This window comes from Emys orbicularis, chromosome 4, assembly GCF_028017835.1.
Source record: "Emys orbicularis isolate rEmyOrb1 chromosome 4, rEmyOrb1.hap1, whole genome shotgun sequence".
In the NCBI taxonomy this organism is placed as follows: Eukaryota; Metazoa; Chordata; order Testudines; family Emydidae; genus Emys; species Emys orbicularis.
The window spans coordinates 72,977,094-73,001,848 of NC_088686.1; the positions used below are offsets into that span (position 1 = coordinate 72,977,094).

The following is a 24,755-nucleotide window of genomic DNA, read 5'->3' on the forward strand; positions in this document are numbered from 1 at the left end:
GCAAAATGACTGAAAGGGAACAAGGGTGAATACAGGTGGGACACTGAAATGCAAAGTGCTTAGAAATTTATATGAGCACAATCAGTTTAGATCTCAGGTATTTTCTGCCCTTAAAAAATTGCACTAAATACTTAAGTCTTTGGCCATTTCAAAAGAACTATTTGACTTAATTAGACATTACATTTAAATTAATATTAACAAAAATTGCAACTTGCAGTTGATAATTTACATCCCTTTTTGCTTCTAGTCCTGCAAACCTATATGTAATCAGGATTTTTTTGTTCATGAGAAAATGATATTAGGTTGGAGGCATCATGGAAACATGATGACTCATTCCTGAACTTCATCTTTTGGAAGCAGGAATGCTGCTATTGTGTTTTAAATAAAAAGTGGTATACTGTCTTTTTGATTTACTTAAAATGAATTCCTTATCTGGATACACTGGTCAACAGCAACTGAAAAACAGCAGTTTAGCCAGTTGTAGGGTGGATGAACTTAAATAACTTTTCACAAGCATCTAGAAACACACAAACCTTAAATATGTACAAATTGAAGGCATGAAACAAAGGTAAAAGATACAGTACTGCAACTAAAACAATACTACTGATTTGGAAAAACAAAATTATAGAGAAAATAGTATTTTAACCGATTTTGACATATTGAAATAATAAATTTTCCAAGTACTATTTTAACAAATTATTGTAAGTCGTTTTTCTTTTATACTCCAAAATTTCTAATCCTAGTCTTGGTAACATTTGCCTAATCAAACTGGCTAAAGTAATGAAATCTAAATAGTAATGAGACCTATTTATTGTAGCAGAATTCCACATCACTATGCCCCCATAACATGGATGTATATGGGGGGAATACCAGTAGCCTGGGTAGATTATTAGCTATTCTACAACCTCCTTGTCATATTTTTTTCCATTTTAGCTTCGGCAAAATCAATATTGTCCTTTTTAACAGAACGTTGTGATAGCAGGAAATGAAGTACTGCCTACTGGAGTCAGGCAGGGCAGGTGTTTTAAGTAAAAAAAAAAATTCTAGGACTTCAGAAAATGGTATTGTAAAGTCCACAAAAGAATTAAGATAATAGCAGGGTATGTGTGGTACCTTACAAAGTTTGTGATAACTACCAAAACAGGGCTGGCATATTGTTGTGGAACTGGATGGTACTGATTTTTAGACAATGTATTTAAAATCCACCAGTTTGTAAAAACCAAAAAACAAACATGTTCCTAAAATGCAATTGGATGTTGGTGGAAAGTACCTGAGATAGAAACCTAAGTGCCCCTTATGCATATGACTTAGACTCACCTTAGCTGCAATAGCTGCAGCAGTTATATGTGAAGAGGAACTGTCCTCTGTTGAGGCTACTCCACTATCCTTCTTCTCTTCCTCCTCTTCCTCGCACTGTACACCTTTGTCTTCTGTCTGTTTGTGTGGGCTGGTGGTTGGAGGAGGAGAAAGAGGAGGTGGCGGTGAAGGTAGGTCTTCAAGTTCGTCGTGTACCTCCTTTACTTTTACAATGGCATCCCGCAAAAGGTCAATGGCATGAGGTAGGGCTGGCAGTATAAACTGAAAACATTCCTGTGTACAACAAGAAGAGAAATGACAATGAAGAGTTACCTATAGATGAAAATAGGGATTTGACTTCTCTGTCAGTAAGGAGTAATTGGGGTTTAGATCAAATTTTCCATCTGATCAAAAATTAACACCCAATCTCTGATGGGAGAAGAATCAAGTGAAAATCTAATAGATTAATCAAAGGTGAATTGGGCGCTATACAGTATTATTTTTCATAGAATCATACACAAGAACACTTTGTTGTGCAACAGTTAAAACTGCTAAAATTAACCAACCAATATTACAAACATAAAAATCTAGGATATCAACAGTTAAGTGCCATTGTACACACCATCCAGTAACCAATCCACAACAGTTTATAGAATGAACAATCATTAGCCAAACCACGGAACACATATCACAAATATCATGTTTAAACAGACATTCAAAACATAAACAATGTTTATTCTACCCTAGACTCAAACTGTCCCCATTTTGTTCCTTTCATACCCAGAGAAAGATTCTTCAAATCCTTATTCACACCATTAGGGGTTTCTATAATCATGCTTTCACATGGTAAGGCACATTACTTTTTATTCTTGGACTTTTCCTATGGGCTGGTAGAATGACAGACTATCATTAATGTCATCATAATTTCTTATAACTCAGGATAATTTTACAGTGACCATATAAAATCTTTCCTCTAAACCTCCCTTTGTCCTATGTTTTTCTAAAAGATTGTAAGAAGTTTCCATCCTATGGTTGGAGAAATTGAAAAATTGCAGAGACCCTGTAACTGTACTCCTTGTACCTATAATACCAGTCATAGGTGTGATGCATTGCAAACAACACATATACAAACAATACCTATGTATTTAGGAATATTTTAATAAAATTAAAACAATCTAGTTGTCTCAGATCCACAGGATTGGTGCTTTTGCCCAAGCTTTGGAACAGTCTCTAGGAGGAACCCTTTCAGTGTTCCAGGCCCTCACTTGTCCTCCAGGCTCAGCCACATGGCTTTACTGCCTCCTTAGACTGGACCTCCTGGGCTTCAGCACTCCTGCTTTACACCGTAAGCTCTGTTCAGCAAGTCCAAATGAGATAGAGTCCTGGTAGAGACTTGTACGCTCTTCGAGGATTAATGCACCTCAGCAAGCATTTGCAGTGACACTCAAAGAGCTTTGTCAAAACAGTAGGGTTTGTTAGTCAACTGGAACACAGCATAGTAAGTCTTTAGGTTAGCACAGAGAACTGAAGGTTAAAGCATAGACCATTCTGGTTAGCCCAGCAAAGCTGTATTGAACCCCATTATTCAAGCTGTGTGTGTGTCTGCGGCCTGGTCTACACTGGGGGGGGGGGGGGGAGAGAGGGGAATCAATCTAAGTTATGCAACTTCAGCTACGTGAATAATTAGCTGAAGTCAATGTACTTAGATCTACTTAACGTGGTGTCTTCACTGCGGTAAGTCGACGGCTGACGCTGTCCCATCGACTCTGTCTGCGCCTCTCACCCTGGTGGAGTACCGGAGTTGACAGGAGAGTGCTCGGCGGTCAATTTATCGCATCTAGACTAGACGTGATAAATCGACCCCCGCTGGATCGATCACTGCCTGTCGATGTAGACAAGCCCTGAGGCTTGGTCTACACTACTTACTTACTTACTTCAGTATAACTACATTGTTCAAGAGTGTGAAAAATTCACATTCCTGAGTGACGTAGTTATACCGACCTTAATTGCCCGTGTAGACAGTGCTATGTCAGCAGGAGAGCTTCTCCTGCTGACACAGCTACTGCCTCTCACGGTGGTGGAGTTATTAAGCTGATGGAGAGCTCACTCCTGTCAGCTTAGAGCATCTTCACCAGATGCACTACAGTGGCACAAATGCACCAATGCAGCTGTGCTGATGTGAATCTGTAGTATAGACCTGCCCTTAGTCTGACCTCCTTGGTCAAACTCCAGGTGAGAACCCTGACTCTTTCCAGCAGCCAACTCTTATTGCCTGCCTCGCACCTCCTAGCCCTTTGTTTTCAAGCTGGGGAATGTTGCTCAACTTCCCTGCTGAGAAGTGGGGAAATCTATATCCCTTTGGATCACTGGTTGCTAGGTGTCAATGTTCTGATATTGTCTTCTCAAATATTCCATTGATATGGTGACTAAGGGCCAGACAGCTAGATGACATCCATACCCATGTCTCTTCGGCTCTGACTACACTACAAAATTAAATCGACTTAAGTTACATTGATGTACAGCCACTACAGTAATTAAACTGCTGCTGCATGTCCACACTATGCTCCTTGTGGTGCCGGTGCGCATCCACAGTAGCAGCACTTGCATTGATGCAGAGAGCAATGCATCGTGGGTAGTTTCCCACTGTGCACCTTGCTGCCATCTAGCACGGGGTGTTTTGTGAATGGTTTCCAATGCCTCATGGGTCCAAACGAGTTGCATACTCAGCACCCAACGTTCCAAGGTGATGAGGAACCACAAAGCTGAAGTAGGAGAGTCAGTCTGAAAACAAAAAGGGGGCAAGATCCGGTATGGGAACTGATATAACGCTCTTGGGTGCCCCTTCAAAAGTTCTGCTTGGGGCAGTAGTGAGGATGATGAAGAAGAGGGCGGCTGCCTGTGCTTATAACCCCAGCTTTGTTTCTTAAACGGGTCTTGGCGCAGTGCCGGAGCCGAGAAGTAGACCGGTTATTGAGGTCTGAAGTACTTCCTCAAAGGTACCGGGGCATAGAGGCCCAGGGACTTGAGAGTGGCCCTGGAATCCTTCAGGCCATGGAATTTTGTGTCCATCTGTTCTGAGAAGAGAGATGTTCCCTCAAATGGAAGGCTCTGAATGGACTGCTGAACCTCTGGTGGTAGGCCCGAAGATTGGAGCCAAGAGCACCTTCACATGATTACTGCCAATGCCATAGTTCTAGCAGCTGTGTCAGCTGCATCCAGGGCAGACTGGACGGAGGCCCTGGCTATAGTCTGTCCTACCTCCACCTGAGTGGAGAATTACTGTCTGGACTTCTGAGAGCAGCGAGTCCTTGAATATAGACACGAGGTCTCAGATGTTATAGTCATACTGCTCATGCGAGGCCTGCTGGTTGGAGATGTGGAGCTGTAATCCTCCAGTAGAATAAATTTTTCTGCCAAATAGGTCCAGCTTCTTTGAGTCCATGACCTTGGGGGTCACACCCTGCAGCCCTTGCCTGTCTCTTTTGTGGGTTGCTGCGACCACAAGAAACCCAGGAGGGGGATGGGAATAAAGGTATTCATACCCTTTGTGGAGGACAAAGTACTTTTTCTCTGCTCTTTTTGAAGGGGGGGGGGGGCAGGGAGGACAGAATCTGCCATAGGGATCTAACTGGACCCATAATAGCCTGGTTGAGGGGTAGGCCACCTTTGAGAGGGCTGCCACGGCCAAGATATCAATCAGGCTGTGGGAGGATTTTTAAAGCACCTCCACTTCCAGCTGTAGGTTAGAAGCCATCCTTTTCAGTAGCTCCTGGTGAGCTTTAAAGTCATCCTGAGGCGCCGAGCCACTCAACTCCAGCAGAGCTTTGTCTGGGAAGGAGGAGGAAGCCTGAACCAGCAGGGGAGCTTCCTCCTTTTCTTCTGCACCAACCATAACATGTAACCCCAAATCCTGAGTATCGGTACCGTGTTTAGTACTGGAGTCCGGGTAGGGTGCCAGACAGTGCAGTGGAAGGGCCCTTCTCTTGGACCCCACTGAGTATGAACAGCTGGAGGATGTCCCAGTACTGGGGGAAAACACCACGGATTCCCAAAAGGCCATTGGCTCTGCACAGGCCACTGCCCTCTGGACCAAGCACTTGGAGGGGCACTTCCACGGGGATCCAACGGAACATAGGCCAGGTACTGGTATCGGCCCCTTGGCTGGGTGCATGGCTCCACCTCCAACTCTGATGACAAGTCGGCTTGCGGAGATCATGGATGGAGGTACCCCTTTCTTCCACCGACCGATGCCGAGGGTCTGGGGAACGGTGCCAGAGCAGGGAAGCCTTTGCCGACATCAGCAGAGTCTGTTTCCTTCTGGTCAGTACCAAAGGACCCGGCGCTGGATAGGAGCTTGGGGCACCATGCCCCCTTCTGCTTGATATCCTCACCAGTGCCGGATCTTGTTCCACAGGGGTCGGCGGAACCGAGACTGCCATCAGGTTCCTGGCTGCGGCGAATGCCCCTGGGACGGACAGCACCATGAACCCGCTTGTGCTACGATATCCCCCCAGTGTCAGTGGTTGGTCCTGCACCAGACTCAACAGCAACCGTGAGCATGGAAGAGTTGATGGTGCTGCTTGCAGGGCGGAGGCAAAGGAGTGGCCTTATGCAAGTCACACACCGCTGCACTCCCTGTGTTTGTCCTTTCTCAGATCGGGGAACATCCCCTCTTGGACCGTAGCTTTTTGTGCTTCTTCCTCAGCACTAATAAAGGGGAACAGTGCTGAGAGACATGTACCACCAGAGGAGCACTCCGCACTGATGGCGAGGTACTTGGTGCCGAGTCTGACCAGCTTGGCTCCGACGCCAGTGTGAGTGCGGCTTCCATCAGGATGGATCTTGGCCTAGCTTCCCTGTCCTTCTTCATACGAGGCTTGAACTGGTGGCAGACCTGGCAATGCTCTCGTACGTGAGCTTCCACCAGACACTTCAGACAGCTGGAATGTGGGTCGCTCACCGGCATTGGCTTGCCACAGGAGGTACAGGGTTTGAAGCAGCATATAGGGGAACACATGGGATTCATAAAAATATTACAGAAAACTCCCACTTTGTCACACTAGTACTTTGTGTAACTTGACAAGAATGGGTGGGTGTGGGTATGTATTTGATTGGCAGTGTGATGGGGTGGCCACAGAGGAGAGCAGCCATGTGGCAGGAGGGCATAGGAGCAGGGTAGGGAGGGGAAAAGACAACACTGCATTTGTTATATTTGGTGCTCATTTTCCGAGTTTTCTTTGTAACCAGAAATGCAGAAGCAAATCTTTTTAAAATGAAATCTCCAAATCTGAAGCATCCATTCAACAACAAATAGTTGCCAGGAAAAATGGTTATAATAAATATTGCCAGGAAATAAAAAATGATCACATTAACAAAATAAAAAGTAGCCTATCCTTTAGATGATGCTAGACTGTACACATGAATCAATTTGCCAGAAAGATTAAAAAGTCTCAAATGATGCATTTGAATTACAATTCAAGGTAATTAACAGGTTTACTTCTAAATTCTTTGAAAATTAATTCTGTACTCAATGTAAGTGCTGTAAGTTAGGTGAGAATACAGATACACTACATTAAACATATATACTAAAAATAATCTTTAAGTGCAAAACTCTTGTTACCGTTTCTCCAAAACTACTATTTTTTGAAAAACAGCCTTGGAAATACCAAAGCACACAACTCTCTTTATTTAAATAAACTCCAAACCTCAAAAAGTGAAACATGATATAAGTGGTGGACAAGGACAGGAAGTTGTAATCTGACTGAAAATGAAAAGCAGTGAATCTTTGAGGAAGTACACAAAGAATTACTAACACATTAGAAAAGTAAACAGGCTGTTTTGGGGAAAACGAAGCAAGCAAACAACCAAACAAAACCCTGTTTGGTTTAAGTATTGACAAATAGGTTCCAAAAGAGAGTTCTAAATCCCACATTATTTGTAGTATTCAAAACTTTTACTAGCAAACATTAAAAACACTAGGGGGCAGAATCTCTGCTAGTGTAAATTGTCATAGGCCCAATGACATCAGTGGGCCTATGACAATTTACACCGAGTGTGTACCCCAGGGTGATCTGTCCTTCTGTAGCTGATACAATGGTTTAAATTAAGAAATAAGTTGAAATTAGATTTTGGGCCTAAGTTAGCCTAAGTGTAGAGGAGTATGGAAAATTGAATTTGCTAGTGTGAGAAAGTTAAAGATAAGTTGGACACAGAATATAATGGGAAAGTAAGAGTTAGCAAGAACATGACCCAGGGTTATTTTGCTCATTACGTTTAGGCTATAACTGGTTTAAAGCAAAGTTTTAATGAGTGTTTTTGAGAATTGTGAATGTTTATTAAAATGCTATCTATATTGATAGTATGGGAAGGACTTTGGTGCAGATGTTAATTGAAATAATGTGTAATGTAAAGAGCCAATAAGAAGGTGGTCGAAATACAATTATGGAAAGATCAGTTTTATGTTAATTAATTTTATAATAGCTTATAAAAGGAGTAGTTTTGCTAAATTGCCAGTGAGCTCCAATTAATATCAAAAAGTTACCATTAGGTTCTAAGATTATATGGCTATACTTCATTTGGTGTCAGTGGATTGATCATCCATCAATACAATATTTAATCTTTGGGCGCATGTGTAATTGTTGTACAGTGGCAATTGCATGACTGTTTGCTTAACTAATCATTTCTTTTTAATATTTTGGTTGTATCATTCGAAGTGTCACTGCATGGTCCTCTACTAAATACATTTTCTGCAACCAACCTAGAGGCTCGAACCTGAAAACTAAGATGGATTTTATTGCATCCTTATCTTTAACAACTTAATGCTAACTGAGAACATTTCAACATAAAGGTTATAAAAGATTATATCTCTTTCTTTTGTTGAGGCCATATTAAATAAAGGAATGGGGCAGGCAAAAAGTAGGAGAAATCTCCCACAAATCTTGATTGTGAGCAGGGCCGGCTCCAGGCACCAGCCCACCAAGCTGGTGCTTGGGGCGGCACCTGGAGGGGGGCGGCGTGGCGCTCCGGCCCGAGAGCGGGGCCGCGACTGGGCTTGCCGCCGGGGAGAGCGGAGCCGCGGCGGGCTCGCCGCCCTTCCCCCGGCGCTGCCTCTGGCCGCCAGGGAGAGCGGAGTCCCGGCCGGGCTCGCCGCCCTCCCCCCGGCGCTGCCTCTGGCCGCCGGGGAGAGCGGAGCCCCGGCGGGGCTCGCCGCCCTCCTCCCGGCGCAGCCTCTGGGCGCCGGGGAGAGCGGAGCCCCGGCGGGGCTCTCCGCCCTCCCCCCGGCGCAGCCTCTGGCCGCCGCGGAGAGCGGAGCCCCGGCCGGGCTCGCCGCCCTCCCCCCGGCGCTCTGGTCGCCGGGGCTCCGCTCTCCCCGGCGGGGCTCGCCGCCCTCCCCCCGGCGCTCTGGCCCCCGGGGCTCCGCTCTCCCCGGCGGGGCTCGCCGCCCTCCCCCCGGCGCTCTGGCCCCCGGGGAGAGCGGAGCCCCGGCGGGGCTCGCCGCCCTCCCCTGCCGGGGGGGGCGGCAGGAGGCTTTTTTGCCTGGGGCGGCAAAAAAGCCAGAGCCGGCCCTGATTGTGAGGCACACTGTACAAAAGTTTTCTGAACAGAACATCCCAGCACCACTGATATCTTTCCTTTTGCTCCCAGACCTTATACACCATCACTGCAGAGAAGAATGTGCTGGGTTTTGGCATTCAATCAAACACATTGGTTGCTCTCTAAAGCGAAGTGGAATATTCAGTGTGCCAACCATTACTTAGAGTGTTCACAACCACAGCACAGAAGTACTGGGTAAAGTACAGCTTCTTGTGGGTACAAGTGTTTGTTTCTTCCCCCACTATATTGCTAAAGCAAACATAGGGTTGCCGGTTTTGGTTGGACATATTCCTGGGGGTTTCATCATGACATAATCTTTAATTTCTAGAAACTCCAGAACAATCCTGGAGGTTTGGCAACCGTGGTACAATCTAGTTTACCAAACAAATTGCTCCTCTTAAAAGATGACTAGAGCCATTTTATTGCACTAACAGTTTAATCTCTTTTAAAAATTATCTTTTGAAACATCACACTTCTTTTCATTTATCTACCAAAAAGTAACAATCAGTATAGTCAGAAAAGTGAATATAAAATACCATGGGAGGTCTGCTATTTATTTTCTCTTCATGATTTATTCTTCTTCCATGATAAATATGCAGAGTTTAAAAGTAAAAAAATGATTTTGTCTAATTGTCAGGGATATAAAATAAACAACAGGATCTAAAAATCCAGCTGGGTACTTTTTCTGTCTCATATCATTACCAGTAATAAAGATTCTACATTGGAATTTAGCTGCTCATTCTGTTGATAGTGAAACTTAAATTTACAGCTCTTTATATTGGTGTCCTGGTCAGAGCTAAGTACATTGTCAGCGCTTAAATGATTTATTAACTAAATTCCAGGTTAATTTATTAAAATAGACTCCAGGGTCCTCTCCTGTAGCTGTGCTACAGAGCTAAGAGGAATAAACACTTCCTTGCACAAGAAGTTGGCAGTTGTGAATCATAAAATATGAAGGAAACATATACAGAGTAAGAAGGAATGATTTTTACACGTTTACTTTTTTGACCATGATGGCATTTTAACTTCTCCCGTTATTAGGGAAATTGCAGTCTTGCATGTTTTCCAGCTCTGAATGTTAACATCCACACACCCTCTTTTTACCTTCCAGTGATATTTAGTAAGGTTATTTTAATGAAATTAAAAGGGAAGTAACAATTCATGAGAAAAAGTAAATCCTCATTTGATACCTCTGTAACAAACTCATTCAATTCAGTTCTTGAGGTTCCTACATCCCGGAAGTATACCTCTCTATCATGGGTCTTAATAACCTTTGCTGAAATCTAAGAGATCTTGACTTCTTAAACTACATTAATTGAGGGGGGGAAGAGAAAGACAAAGAAAGCACATTAGGTTACAAAAACACCTCCTTTATGAAATTGTACTACATATTTTTTCCTTTATTTTTCAGAAGATCTTGTTCTTTATCCCTTGCACATATTTCATGTATGTGTTAAAATAACTATTTCTCAATATGTTGTACCCCTTTTCATCATCCTTTGTCTATTTATTTTCCTATCTTTACATTGTGAGTAACTCAGGGCAGAGATTGTGCCTTCTTTTTGTTTGGATAACACCTATGACATTGTGGGTCTACTGGAAATAGTAAATAAAAATTATCAAAAAAACAATGCCACTCTGTCTCCCCCATAGTTTAACACATGGGACATCAATCTCTAGAATCTAAAAAAGGGGCAATATAATGTGTTGAAATAATGTTGTCTCTTTGGGATTACCACCTATAAATTGTCAAAACTTCTTCAAGCTTATTAATATTCATTTTTTATTTTTGCTTAAACAATAATAAATATGGGGTAAAATTCTCATTTTGATGTGACTCTTTCACAGCTGTGATGGAAACTCTAAAATATAACATAATTGGGGTAGTGTATTAGAATCAGGAAATGAAAACAACTTGAAATAGAAAACTGACCAGCTAGTTTCACTGTCCAAGCTGAGTGAAAGGCAAAAAGAAAACAAAGTACATGAAGGGTGAAAAATAACTTTGAGTTTTAAAATTCTTTCAGTTGTAATAACTCTGAAATTCAATAACGAAAGAAGAGATTGTTTGGAATATATATATCTTCATAACAGTTTAAAAACTGTTGCCCTACACCTTTTTTTCCCCTTTCCTGACCAAAATTGGTAGTAAGAAAGAAATGAATTCCTCGTACACAAGACTGAGCTGGATCTCTTATTTCTCCCTGAGAATCAGAATGTAGAGTCTTGTGGCTGCAGAGAGCAATGCACTTGATCCTGTTTTTGGCTATATTAACACATATACACATGGATTTTTATAAAATTGGTTGTGCAGCTAATTTTCTGCCATGTCAAGCAATGTGAAGTCCTTCTTATAGGATGGCAGCAAGCTCTAAAGGTAGACTCAATATAAACACTTCTTACCTGTGACCCTTTCTTGCTGCCTGGCAGGTTAATTATGAGAGTTTTTCCTCTGATTCCACATACAGGTCTGAAAAGAAAGAGAAACAGGGTGAAATGTATGCAAGTGCCATCTTTCATGGGAAAACCCCATCATGAAAGGGCAATTATAACTAGTCACCACTGCCTGCCAGTTCAGTTTGCCTGCTCTCAAAATGCCTCGTGGTCACATTCTAATCAAGGGTTGAATTAGGACAGGGGGTGAGATGTGCTCAGAAGAAACAGGACCAGAAGCAGCATCAGGTAAGGCAGACAATCAGATTTCCACATTTGATCAAGTGTAATATAAAGATATTGATTGGGCCAGAGCCCCAGTTGGCGTAAATCTGTTTAGCGCCATTAACTTCATTGTTTAGCTCCATCAAATAAGGATCTGGCCTATTTGCTATTTGCTCAAATTCTTTGGTTTGTGTACAACTTGAGTAATGGTTTCAGAAAATTATTTTGACTAGGAGCTAAAAATAACAATAGGTCACTCCAAGTTCCATTTGTTCTATTTTATGTTTTTTAATTGCAGTATAAGAAAAGAACAAAGGGAAATAATAATAATTCTCATATATAAAAATTTAATCAGGAGGACTGTTAGTACAGCAACCTGGACAGAATGGTATCATATTCATTTCAAACCTAAAGGGCAATTTTCAAATCTTATTCTCCCCATGAGTCTGCTTTGCACTCCCCAAGAGGCACATTCAGCAGTGAAAAAGCCAAGATGAAGTGATGATTTGCAGCAGAGAATTTGAGATTAGAGCCTATCTCATCAGCATGGAAGATAAAAAATGAATACTACTACTATTGCTAAGCAGTTATGTAGATGACTTAACATTTTCGAAGAGCTTCACAACTTTAACCATTTATTCCTTTGGCACCCCAGACTACACCTCCATTTTAAAGATTGGGGGGGAAAGGAAAAGAGATAAGTGATTTGCAAAAAGACAAAGCAGAAGTTGGTTTCAGGACCTCGGAATCAGCCCTGATCAGGCTCTCAATCCTTTACTCAGACAACGTCTCTACCATACAATATAAAATACGGTATATATAATAAATATTACTTTTATATTTCAATACCACATTGGGTATGTCTACACTGCATTGTAATCCTGGGTCTGTGGGACCAGTGCTTGTGGACTTGGTGTTTCCAAGCCCATGCTTGAAAAAACCTGGGTTTACAATTGCTGGACCTGGGTCTCACAACTGTGCTAATGCATCCATATTGCACTATGCAGACCTTCTGACTTGGATCTGTGGCTTGAGTTGTGTCCACACTGCAAAATGACAGGGCTCGGATGTGAGTCTCAGCAGTACTCAGGATCCAACCCCCAGGTGGGTTCTGGGACCAGGGTCCTGAGTGCTTGCTGACCCAAGCCAGACAGATCGTGTGTGGACAGTAGGGGGAGTTGGGCTCAAAACTGAGTCTAAGCCTGGGTTTACAATGCAGTGTACACATACCTCTAGATGCCCGAAGTCAGGATTGAGGCCCTGTAGTGTACCTCTTTGCAGAAAGAAGTAGGCAGAATACCTACCCCTAAGAAAACAAGTGATATATAAAGGGAAGAAGAGATGAATACATCAAAATATATACAGGTAATTATATACAATGTACAATTCCTTTTTAAAAAACATATCCTGCATTATATCTATATCTATTCATTAGATATTCCTAACTGCCCCAAACCCTATCATTTACAGGTAAACATTTGTAGGCATTTATGTCAAAAGTGGGTTCTGAGAGGTATTTGAAAAAGGAGGGTAGTGGCCTTAAGGATCAGCTCAGAAAGGATGTTCCATGTGTAAGTGGTGTCATGGAAGAAAGTGATAAGGTGTTTGGGGCAGTAGGTAAGTTGGTGGTCAACGATGACATTATCAGCAGAGCAAGGGAACTACGCACATGAGTAGTCACTCATGTTTGTACATATTTACAGGATCAGCCCCTAAATTCAAAATTTTACCCACAGGTATCTATGAGTGGAGACAGTGAATACATCACAGGATGGAGTTTTCCTTGACACTGAAAGTAAAGAAACATCGTGAGCGTTGCCACAAATGATGCCCCAGATGTACATCTGTAGCCCAATCCAAAGTCTATTAGCATCACCAGAGTGCACTACAACCTATGGGACCATGAAGCGTTATCAGGAGAGGTTTTTTCCCAGAACTCAGCTAAAGAACATTTAGTCAAAACCAAGAGAAGAGGGAGAAAAGTTGCAAGTCCAGGAAGGTACCTGCCCTTCACCAGGCAACCCCAACATAGTGCAAATCAGTCTACTAGCAATTTAGATGCAGTGATGTTACGTATTTGTGGCACAATTTGTCCTTATTTATGCATTAGAGAATCCCATCAGATACGAACAGATGCATATTTTCCTCATGACTTCATTTCAATATAATAAGGTGCCATGAGATATCCTGAGAGTCCTTTCCAACCTCAGTCACTGACTACAGCTGCTCCAGGTATTCTTAACCACCACTGTGCTTTATTATATATTACATTTACAATCATTGCCAGCTTCCCAACTAGCTTCTGAGGAAGGGTACAGTAGCAGCAGCCAGTCCTGTTTACTTTTGTCTTCCTCTCCTCCCAGCACTTCCTTCCTGTTTACTTATTTAGTCCTAGCTGCTGGATATTTCCATCCAACTAGCCTCTCAGCTGTATCTTCTCTCATTTAATTGGTTTCAGAGTAGCAGCCGTGTTAGTCTGTATACTCAAAAAGAACAGGAGTACTTGTGGCACCTTAGAGACTAACAAATTTATTTGAGCATAAGCTTTGGTGGGCTACAGAGACGAGTGGCTGGGTCATATTGAATCTATTTCACCGTGTTAAGTATCCTCACACCTTCTTGTCAACTATCTAAAATGGGCCATCTTGATTATCACTACAAAAGTTTTTTTCTCCTGCTGATAATAGCTCATCTTAATTAATTAGCCTTTTACAGTTGGTATGGCTACTTTCACTTTTTCATGTTCTCTGTATGTATATATATCTTCTTACTATATGTTCCATTCTATGCATCTGATGAAGTGGGCTGTAGCTCACCAAAGCTTATGCTCAAATAAATTTGTTAGTCTCTAAGGTGCCACAAGTACTCCTGTTCTTTTCTCATGTAATTGGTCACCTCTGCCAACCACCTGTCTTTCAATCAGTGCTCAAATAATATAAACTGGTGGGGAGCTGAGTGACAGGGTGCTGAGTCAGCTCCTGACAGCACGCTTTGTTACATGAGGATTCTTTGCAGAAGTTCCTACATAATTTTGCTAGACTTTGTAGGTCCTGCTTTGTTGCAAGTGAATTAATAATTTGCAAAGAATTTATGCCACAAGTTTTGCTTTTTTCTATTTATTAAATATTTGAGAAGAGATTGGAAATTTCTCATAATTTTAGATTACGTTGTTTAAAAATTACATTTATTCTATGGCTTGATATGCAACATCTTAAATTTTCAGCTACACAGCCGGGTTGTGATTGGCCACATAAGCCATATAGTATTGTTTCTCTTCTCTGACTGAAAGATTGAATCTTGGTATAAATGCTTTCAAAAAGTAAATCTAAGTGAGTACTCAAGCATGTGAACCTAAAATTCACTTCCTACAGACATGCATACTAGTAAAACTGTTTTGCAGGAATGTCTGCAGAAAACAAAGGCAAAAGGGGCATGAAAATAGCAAAAGCCAACTCATGTAAAAAAAGTAGGTGAATTGTATTGACTGCCTGATTGCAGCACTTACCCAGCTCTGAACATTCTTCATTAAAAAGATTGGACATATGATGTTTGCTTTTACAATTTAGTTGTCTAAAATGTTAGAGTGGTAGCTAAAGGGCAAAAGTGAAGCCACCGTGAAAACTGCACACTGTAAATGCACCAGGAGTCCAGTGGCACATTAAAGCCTAACAGATTTATTTGGCCATAAGTTTTCGTGGGTAAAAAAACACTTCTTCAGTTGCATCTGAAGAAGTGGTTTTTTAGCCACGAAAGCTTATGCCCAAATAAATCTGTTAGTCTTTAAGGTGCCACTGGACTCCTTGTTGTTTTTGTGGATACAGACTAACACGGCTACCCCCTGATACTATCCGCAAAATGGAAGCACATAGTGAACCAATATGTGAGTAGTTTTAATTGTTCCTGTCATTAAGAACCATTGCAGTAGGCCCTGAGTCAGGACAGCTCTTACGTGTTGTTCTGAATAGGGATGCTTTCTTGAATCTGTGCCATAGGGAGGAATTTGCCTGCTCTTCTTTTTAGTAAAACGTTTAAAAAAAAAATACAATTATTAGATGTTGCAATGGAGTCATAAGAGTACCTCCCAATTTTATACAGCAAACTGAACAAGTTTTTAGTGAAAATCCTAGGGTGTGGTGGGAGGGAGCAAAAACCGAACTCACACACCTAGGTTTAAGCATCAGTCTGGGAAAAATAAGGTGTCACAAATTTTTAGCAAATGAAAAGGTAAGTCACAGAAAACGAGAGGAGGAAGGGGAAAATATATTTCTTGCTGGGATGTTACTGAACATTTAGAGCCAAGGACCATAGCTGATTTATGAGGGAGGGAATTTCCCTGGCTTTCTCCCTATACAAATAATTCACTGTCTTAATAGCACTTAGAGGCTGTACTGCATTTTTCTGGCAGGGTTACAAATTTCCTAGTGACAGGTGTCAAAATGTTCAGCATTAAAGGGCACAGTAGCTTTTCAGAGCCTCGGAATGAGCCTTTCATGTCATTGCTAACTTGACCCACAGAGAACACAAGGCTTGCTGTGCAGTTCAAATGTGTTTTGTCTAACAGTCTCTGTACTGCCTCATGTATTAGCATATTTCAGGTGCAATACTGCTCAGTTTAGAAATCTCTTCCAAGGGAACTGAGTAACAGCTTAAGGTTACTAGATATCTTGCAAAGATTCAAGTGGCAATTTGTCCACTTGACAACGTGAATTGCATGTTTAACAAGAGATGACAATATTTCCTTCCTCGTCCCTTTTCCCTTCCTAGTCTGTCACAGGAAATGGCTTGGCATGAAAAATGAAGATTACATTGTGCATGTAAAATTACAACATTGTCAACTCTTGCATTTTTTCATGAATGACAGCATTCTGGGTGGAGGTGGAGCCAGTCTTACAATGAGTGAGAAAATCCAGCCCTCCTTGAGCAGTGGTTCTCAACCTGCAGCCCAACCACCACACAGCTGATAGATAGATAGATATATATGATGTGGATGAAGCTCACATAACACATAGAGAGCTGCATATATGGCCCACATTGGTAAACAGATTGAGAACCAATGCTCTAGAGAATATGAATCCTCTGATTGGTTGTCTGTGCCACTTGCTCATCTCTGGGGCAGAACACCCAATCAGAACAGCTACAGGAAGAGTGTGTTCTCTCTCTCTTCCCTCGCCATTCCTCCTTCCCTCCCCTTCCTCCCCCTGAGCAGCCCAAAGCCATTTTCACAGGAGGAGTGAGGGGATGAGGGAGCTAAAGAGCCCTGAAGCTCAGAGAGACTCTGTTCCCTCCTCTCCCCACTCCCTCCTACAACCAATTGGGCCAGGACAGTGCCCCTGCAGCACCCAGCCTGGGAAGGGGCAGAGAGGGCAGAAGAGCCCTTGGAGATGCCTCTCCAGCCTGGAAGGGGGAGAAGGGAACCCTACTGCAGATCCTCAAGGGTGAACAGACCCATGAGGCACGGAGGGGTGGGGGAGAGGCAGAGTTTGAACTGATGCAGGTGAAAAAACTGTGATTTACGCTGCTCTGCAGGGGACATGCCCTTGCATGTGGTTTGGAAAGTGCACATGTGAAAAATATGCAAATTGGACAGTTCAATCATATTACTGCTAGTTTATGCAACTATTTAAATTTCATGCCGTGTGTGGAGCCAGAAGTTTTTGTTTCAATATACTCACTGAGTGTCAAGAAAGAAAGAAAGTAAGAAAGAAAGAAAGAAAGTTGATGCAGCAGCAACCGCTACATTTTGGTTAAAGCTGGATCTTTACAACAGAATTCTCTGTATTTATCTTCTATGCAGTATCTATCCTCACTATTAGGAAAGAAGATTTCCAGGTATCCTAGCACTACACTACAAATATGAAGAGCTTAATTTAATAAATACTGTGTCTGGCTTTGCATGCCACAGCAGTAGATTTTAGAGGGCTTCCAAACAATAAGCCGTACATCTCCACCTGGCAAGGCCTAGGTGGGATACAATGTATAACAAAACTCCACATCACGCAGGAAATTTAAATTGTTGTGGACTCATTCCTTTCGTGCACATAACTCTTTCTACAACCTCAATTTCATGATTCTTGAATTCTGATCTAAATAATTTCAACAATAAAAGTGAGATGACCAACACTGCCAACCTCACAAGTTCAAAAACAGACTAAAGCAGCAGGCAGCAAGAACTGCAGTGGCCTCTATTGGTGACAAATGGAACAGCAGCCCAAAGCTTAAAGTTTAGGTTGCCAAGTGTGGCTTCTAGCCGGTGAAGCCAGATCTGGACATCAATTCCAGCTCAGCCTGAAGTCCTGAGCTGCCCATAACTTCCAGTGAGACCATGCAATGCAAATAAAAGTGCTCCAAAATTGCAGGACCACAAAAATACTTTGATAGTTGGCAACTCTGAAGCATACCAAATTTCTATGGATTCTTGGTCGTTTTGGGGATAAATGAATGATATCCCTCAATGAGGCACACTTGAAAGATATGCACTGGGCTACAGGCTATCTTCAGCTGCATGAAGAGGATAGCAAATTGTTGCAAAAAAGGAGACACACTGAGGAGGGGATGTCCTGATACTGGGACTAGAATCTAGTGGTGAAGCCGGGGTGGATGCGTGGGTGAGAAGAAACAGCAGTACTGAGGATTGATTGGAAGCTGTAGGGAAGGGAGAGACAAATCATATGAGAGCCATGGAGGTCTGAGACTAGCTGGAGAAGGAGAATGGGAACAAACAAATCAGAGTGGGGAGAACTGTGACTGCTTGGGCAAAGAGACTGGGACTGGGATGAGAAGTCTGAGTAGTGGAGACTGGGACTGTGTATGTACCTAGCCAATAATACTTGGTGATTACCTATACAAAATTGTAACCCAGATGTTGGATACACCTTTCCCCCAACTAAATCAAGTTTTTTAGTGTCCCTGTGTTTGGATGTTGATTTTATGTGGCCCCGGTTTAGGGTGACCATACGTCCCGTTTTGGCCAGGAGAAGTCCCCTTTTTCAGCTCTGCCCCAGCCGTTCCTACTTTTTCGCCAAAACTGGGTGTTTGGCCCCGCTGCAAGGCAGAGTGGAGAGTGGCAGCTGCTGCTCGGGGGTCAGCTGAAGGCAGCACTGCCCACCAGCAGCACCGGAGAAATTTGCTGCTGGCGGGCAGCACTGCCTTCAGAACTGACCCCGCCATGTGACGCAGAGCTCGGGCACTCAGCCCCAGCCGCGAGCAGTGTGGGAGGGTTGTTCTGGTGAGCCTGGTGCACGGTGGAGGGGGAGGAGAGGAGGATGCATGATATCCATTGGATTGGTACGAGGTAAAACTGTGTCCCTACAAAGTGATCTGAATCTCAGAGGGTTGGGGGGAAGTGACTTAAAGGCAGGAGGGATGCCCCAGGAATTCCAATAAGGCACTGCAGGAACGGATACGGCATGGGGCCCAATTATGCTGACTCCATTGAGTTCTCTCTCTTGACCTGGTTTTGTACCCATTTTCATGGCAAGTTTGAGAGGATGTCCCCAAAGAAGGAGGGTGAGAGACTTGAGACCTTCTATACATTGAAGATGAGGCATAAGATTAAACCTCTAGATTACAAAGATAAGAAGGAATAATTCATCAGCCATGATGGTATGGTATCCAGGGGAATTGCAGGAGACAGAGAGCCACTACTGATGGAGGGACTGGAGGCTTGCAGCCAATAGGTACCATGTGCCTTGAATGAGGTGATACTGGTGATCTCTTCATTGACGGTGCCAAGGTAAATACTGCCAGGGCCAATTATACCAAAGGTCGTATTGTGTCCAGTGCAATGTATGTCTCACGGGTAGGACCAGTGTGGAAACCTTCATATCATACATCTGGAAGAGTGGAGAATCTGACACTGACAAGCACAGGAGATCTTTAGCTGCAACACATGCTTCTGGCATCGTTGGTACTGACAATGGTTACTGACCCTCAATGTGTGGTGGTACCGAGGTGGAGGCAGATTCCCAGCCCAGAACAGCAGATGACATCAGTCTCAGTGGTTTTGTTGACAGTACCAGATTTGATGGTACCAGGGAACTTCAATCCAGGGCTCAAGCTCTATCTTTGGTACCCAAGCAATTCTGAGAAGGCTTTGATAAGGGTTGACAATGGTCTGAGACCTTCTTGCTGGAAGAGGAGCTCTTTTTAGCTCTCGATGGCCAAGCTGGAGTTTTATCTGTGCCAACCTTCCAAGTTCAGGGGCAGGTCTCAAAGCACACTCTATAAGAAAGTCCCACAGCCTCACCTCGCTAGATTTTTCAGTCCTATTTTTGAAGGATCTCACATCTGGGACTTTTCTCTCTCCCAGACACTTTAAGAACTAGGAATGAGGGCTGCTAACAGGCATTGTTACTCTGAAGATGGAATAATGCTTAAAACTGGGTGACTTCAGCATGTTGAAGCCCTGGTACCAAGCTACTGCTCAGAACAGAAACCAAGACAAATTTTAAGTAAATTATTCTAAGTGGGACAATAGTACTACTAGCTAACTAACAATTATATACAACTAACTAACTATACACAACTGGAAAAATAATTCTTGATAGAGGTAAAAACTCTGTGAGCAAGAGCACATGTGAGGCTCCAACTACCAGCTATGGGTGGTGAGAAGAACTGAAAGTGACTCCCTCTTTATAACCTTGGCTGGGGGTGCAAGGAGGATCAGAGTGAATTCACTGCCACAATGGGCATTACTATGGCTTCAGTGCACAAAGTATGCATGCATTTAATGTGGAACAGACGTGTAATCACTCGAAGAAGAATGGGTTTTTGGTATAAAGGTGGAGGCTGAATTGACTTAGGGACCCTCTGTTGATCCGCAGATTAACATAAGACTGTTACTAAGATGGAAAAACCCTGCTGGAAGAGTTGAAGGACTGGAGAAATACCAGGGTCTCGATAAAAGAACAGGAGTACTTGTGGCACCTTAGAGACTAACAAATTTATTTGAGCATAAGCTTTCGTGGGCTACAGCCCACTTCTTCAGATGCATAGAATGGAACACACAGAAAGAAGATATTTTTACATACAGAGAACATGAAAAGGTGGAAGTAGCCATGCCAACTGTAAGAGGCCAATCAATTGAGATGAGCTATCATCTGCAGGAGAAAAAAAAACTTTTGAAGTGATAATCGAGATGATCCATAGAAGGTGTGAGGATAACTTAACATGGGGAAATAGATTCAATTAGTGAAATGACCCACCCATTCCCAGTCTCTGTTTAAACCTAAGTTAATTGTATCTAATTTGCATATTAATTCAAGTTCAGCAGTCTCTCTTTGGAGTCTGTTTTTGAAGTTTTTTTGTTGCAAAATTGCCACCTTCAAGTCTGTCACTGAGTGGTTAGAGAGGTTGAAGTGTTCTCCCACTGGTTTTTGAATGTTATGATTCCTGATGTCAGATTTGTGTCCATTTATTCTTTTGCGTAGAGATTGTCCAGTTTGGTCAATGTATATGGCAGAGGGGCATTGCTGGCACATGATGGCATATATCACATTGGTAGATGTGCAGGTGAACAAGCCCCCGATGGCGTGGCTGATGTGATTAGGTCCTATGATAGTGTCACTTGAATAGATATGTGGACAGAGTTGGCATCGGGCTTTGTTGCAAGGATAGGTTCCTGGGTTAGTGTTTATGTTGTATGGTGTGCGGTTGCTGGTGAGTATTTGCTTCAGGTTGGGAGGCTGTCTATAAGCAAGGACTGGCCTGTCTCCCAAGATCTGTGAGAGTGAGGGATCATCTTTCAGGATAGGTTGTAGAACTTTGATGATGCGCTGGAGAGGTTTTAGTTGGGGGCTGAAGGTGACAGCTAGTGGTGTTCTGTTATTTTCTTTGTTGGGCCTGTCCTGTAGTAGGTGACTTCTGGGTACTCTTCTGGCTCTGTTAATCTGTTTTTTCACTCAGCAGTACTGAGTACTGTAGTTTTAAGAATGCTTGATAGAGATCTTGTAGGTGTTTATCTCTGTCTGAGGGATTGGAGCAAATGTGGTTGTATCTGAGAGCTTGGCTGTAGACAATGGATCTTGTGGTGTGTCCTGGATGGAAGCTGGAGGCATGTAGGTAAGTATAGCGGTCAGTAGGTTTCCGGTATAGGGTGGTGTTTATGTGACCATCGCTTATTAGCACAGTAGTGTCTAGGAAATGGACTGCTTGTGTGGATTAGTCTAGGCTGAGGTTGATGGTGGGATGGAAATTGTTAAAATCATGGTGGAATTCCTCGAGGGCTTCTTTTCCATGGGTCCAGATGATGAAGATGTCATCAATGTAGCGCAAGTAGAGTAGGGGCGTTAGGGGACGAGAGCTAAGGAAGCGTTCTAAGTCAGCCATAAAAATGTTGGCATACTGTGGGGCCATGCGGGTACTCATAGCAGTGCTGCTGACTTGAAGGTATATATTGTCCCCAAATGTGAAATAGTTGTGGGTGAGGACAAAGTCACCAAGTTCAGCCACCAGGTATGCCGTGATATTATCGGGGATACTATTCCTGATGGCTTGTAGTCCATCTTTGTGTGGAATGTTGGTGTAGAGGGCTTCTACATCCATAGTGGCCAGGATGGTGATTTCTGGAAGATCACCGATGGATTCTAGTTTCCTCAGGAAGTCAGTGGTGTCTTGAAGATAGCTGGGAGTGCTGGTAGCGTAGGGCCTGAGGAGAGAGTCCACATAGCCAGACAATCCTGCTGTTAGGGTGCCAATGCTTGAGATGATGGGGCGTCCAGGATTTCCAGGTTTATGGATCTTGGGTAGCAAATAGAATACACCTGGTCGGGGTTCTAGGCATGTGTCTGTACAGATCTGTTCCAGGTGTATTCTATTTGCTACCCAAGATCCATAATGGGATGAGCACAATAAATGGCAGGGGGACTGCAAGACTAAATCCTCGGCCTGGAGGGAGAGGGACGTGGGTTCTGACCCACAGAGAGATGATGGCTGGGATGCCCTTGAGCAAATCACAGAGGGGACCAGGAGTGCAGTTAACCCTGGAACTGACAAGAGGCATCTCAAATTGGGCACCCAGAATTAGTGTATACCTTTGAACTTCATCTCAATATGCCTCAGTTCCCCTCCGTAAAATGAGGATAATAATACCCCTTTATCTCACAAGTATTGTGAAAATAAATTCATTATTTGTGAAAAACTCAGATACAATAGCAATGAGCACCCCTAAAAAGCCCATGAAGAAATTAATCATTTTGTATTCAGAGCAGGGTTTGAATAGCGTGCAGTACGGCCTGGGGCCATATACTGAGTAAGGAAAAAACAAACAAACAAAAGTTGTTCATTAGGTGATCATCCTCCATTGTGTGCACTGAATGAAGCTGGGTCAGCTGGAAAAAATAGTATGTGATCATGTAATTAATGACTGTATCATCATAATGCATACACACAAGGGAGCCAAATTAAGGTTGCATGCACAACCTTAATTCTGGCATCTTCTAACTTCTGAGTGCTTGATTTTGCAACCTTTATGTTCTTTTAATATTGTTTTTTTCTGTATAGTAATATTAAAGGAAAACTGCAGATGAGTTTTAGGGGGGAAACAGTATGAAAAACCTAATATGACTGCAAGTAATGTGATCTCAGTGTAAAACATTTTAATGAAAAAATTATTTTTGGATTTCAACATTCCCTACACAGTGCTGGAGAGCCAAACCCAATCATGCTAGTGGATGAGAATCAGAGTGTGAAAATTACTAGACCCAAAGTGAAATTAAACAGTCTAGTTTCACAATCCAAGGTGAGTCAAAGAGAGAATACATTACATTGTAAAAACTAACCTTGATATTTAAAATTATCCATCTTAATAATCCCATGCGTCATAAGTAACTCAAAGAAATATTTTTAAATAAAGAGTATAATTCTTATATTGACAGTAGTCCAGGGGCTTGTAAAATTCAGTGCACAATTTCAAAGCTTCTCTGTATTAATGTGAACCACTGCACGCTTTTTAGATTCTGCCTTAGTTTATGTTCTTTCACTGATCAAGATACTTTGTACAGAGAAGCTTTATAAATTATTCCTGATATGTATTCATATTACAGTTTTGCCAACCCCAATACTTCAAAAATCCTCAGTCAGGCCCCAAAAAATCATGAGACTGACTTAAAAATATAATATTTTTTTTTATTTGCCTTCTGGCTTTTGAGCCTTTAGAGTACACATTACCAAGCTTTTCTCTGCAACCAGGAAGTTTAGAAACTTTTATTTTTAAAAATGAAAGCTCAGATTCTGACATAATCATATGATTTCAGGAGGACGAGATTCCAGAAAACAACAAATATTGCAAGACTTGCAATAAAACTGCAAGAGCTGGCAATAGTTTATTTAAATAGGTAGTTAAACACATTGCGGGCAAGCCTGTAAATGGGAAGATACAGTGATAGATTAGCACACAGGAACAGTGAGTTACCCAATGGAGCTCCTGCTTGGCAATCTACTATGTTCCTCATTTATAGATATGGAAAAAAAGACTTAAAACTCTACTGATCTTCTTTTCCATGAGACAGCTACACCATAATAATCATACCTTACATTTATATAGGATCCCAAAGTAGGAATCACTTTTTACATGGTACTTAAATGCAGCCAAGTCTAGGGTGGAATTCAGTAGCCAATTAACAGTACATGGAACCATTACACTACAGTTTATAAGAGAACATGAAAAATAATACCATAGCCAGTTGGAATGAGAGAGAATTATTTAGACTTGGCCAGAACATGACGTTAAACGTTTGTTATTATACAAAATAGTGCCATGCAATTCTTTATTTACAAAAATGGTGAGCATCTTTGTGCTTCCTAGCATAATGCTGGAGCATTTGTGCAGCATTAACACATAAGAAAATGACCTACTGATTCACTAATACAATTTTCTGCAGCACGTGGTTTTCCTGACACTTGATGGTTTACATGGTCTGGAGTTTATTTAGCTGGAAACTAGAGGGGCTAAGAGAAGCCATTTGCTGCCTCAAAGGGTTGGTGTGTCTTTTGGCAGACGTGGGGCATCAGTGCCTGTAACCAGTATCACCAACCAAGCCAAAGGTAAGTATTGTAGCATGTAAAAGTAGCATGTAAAAAGTGATTCCTACTTAGGATCCTTTGCGACGCTATATAAATGTAAGGTATGATTATTATGGTGTAGTTGTAAAGAAGTGTACCAGCTGCATGGACATTCTATTAATATTTTGGAAAAGGTCTAATTTCAAAGG

At 42.4% G+C, this 24,755-nt stretch overlaps 1 protein-coding gene across 2 annotated transcripts in view; it reads right to left on the bottom strand.

The window, feature by feature from the left end:
- Window positions 1–24,755, bottom strand: part of GPHN (gephyrin) — a 582,350-nt gene that overhangs the window by 172,824 nt on the left and 384,771 nt on the right. For both annotated transcript variants that reach the window (XM_065404477.1, XM_065404478.1), the window contains 2 exons: window positions 11,293–11,359; window positions 1,318–1,590 (listed from right to left, as the gene is read on the bottom strand). In XM_065404477.1, coding sequence (XP_065260549.1) covers window positions 1,318–1,590; window positions 11,293–11,359 — 340 coding nt within the window. The remainder of the gene's footprint in view (window positions 1–1,317; window positions 1,591–11,292; window positions 11,360–24,755) is intronic.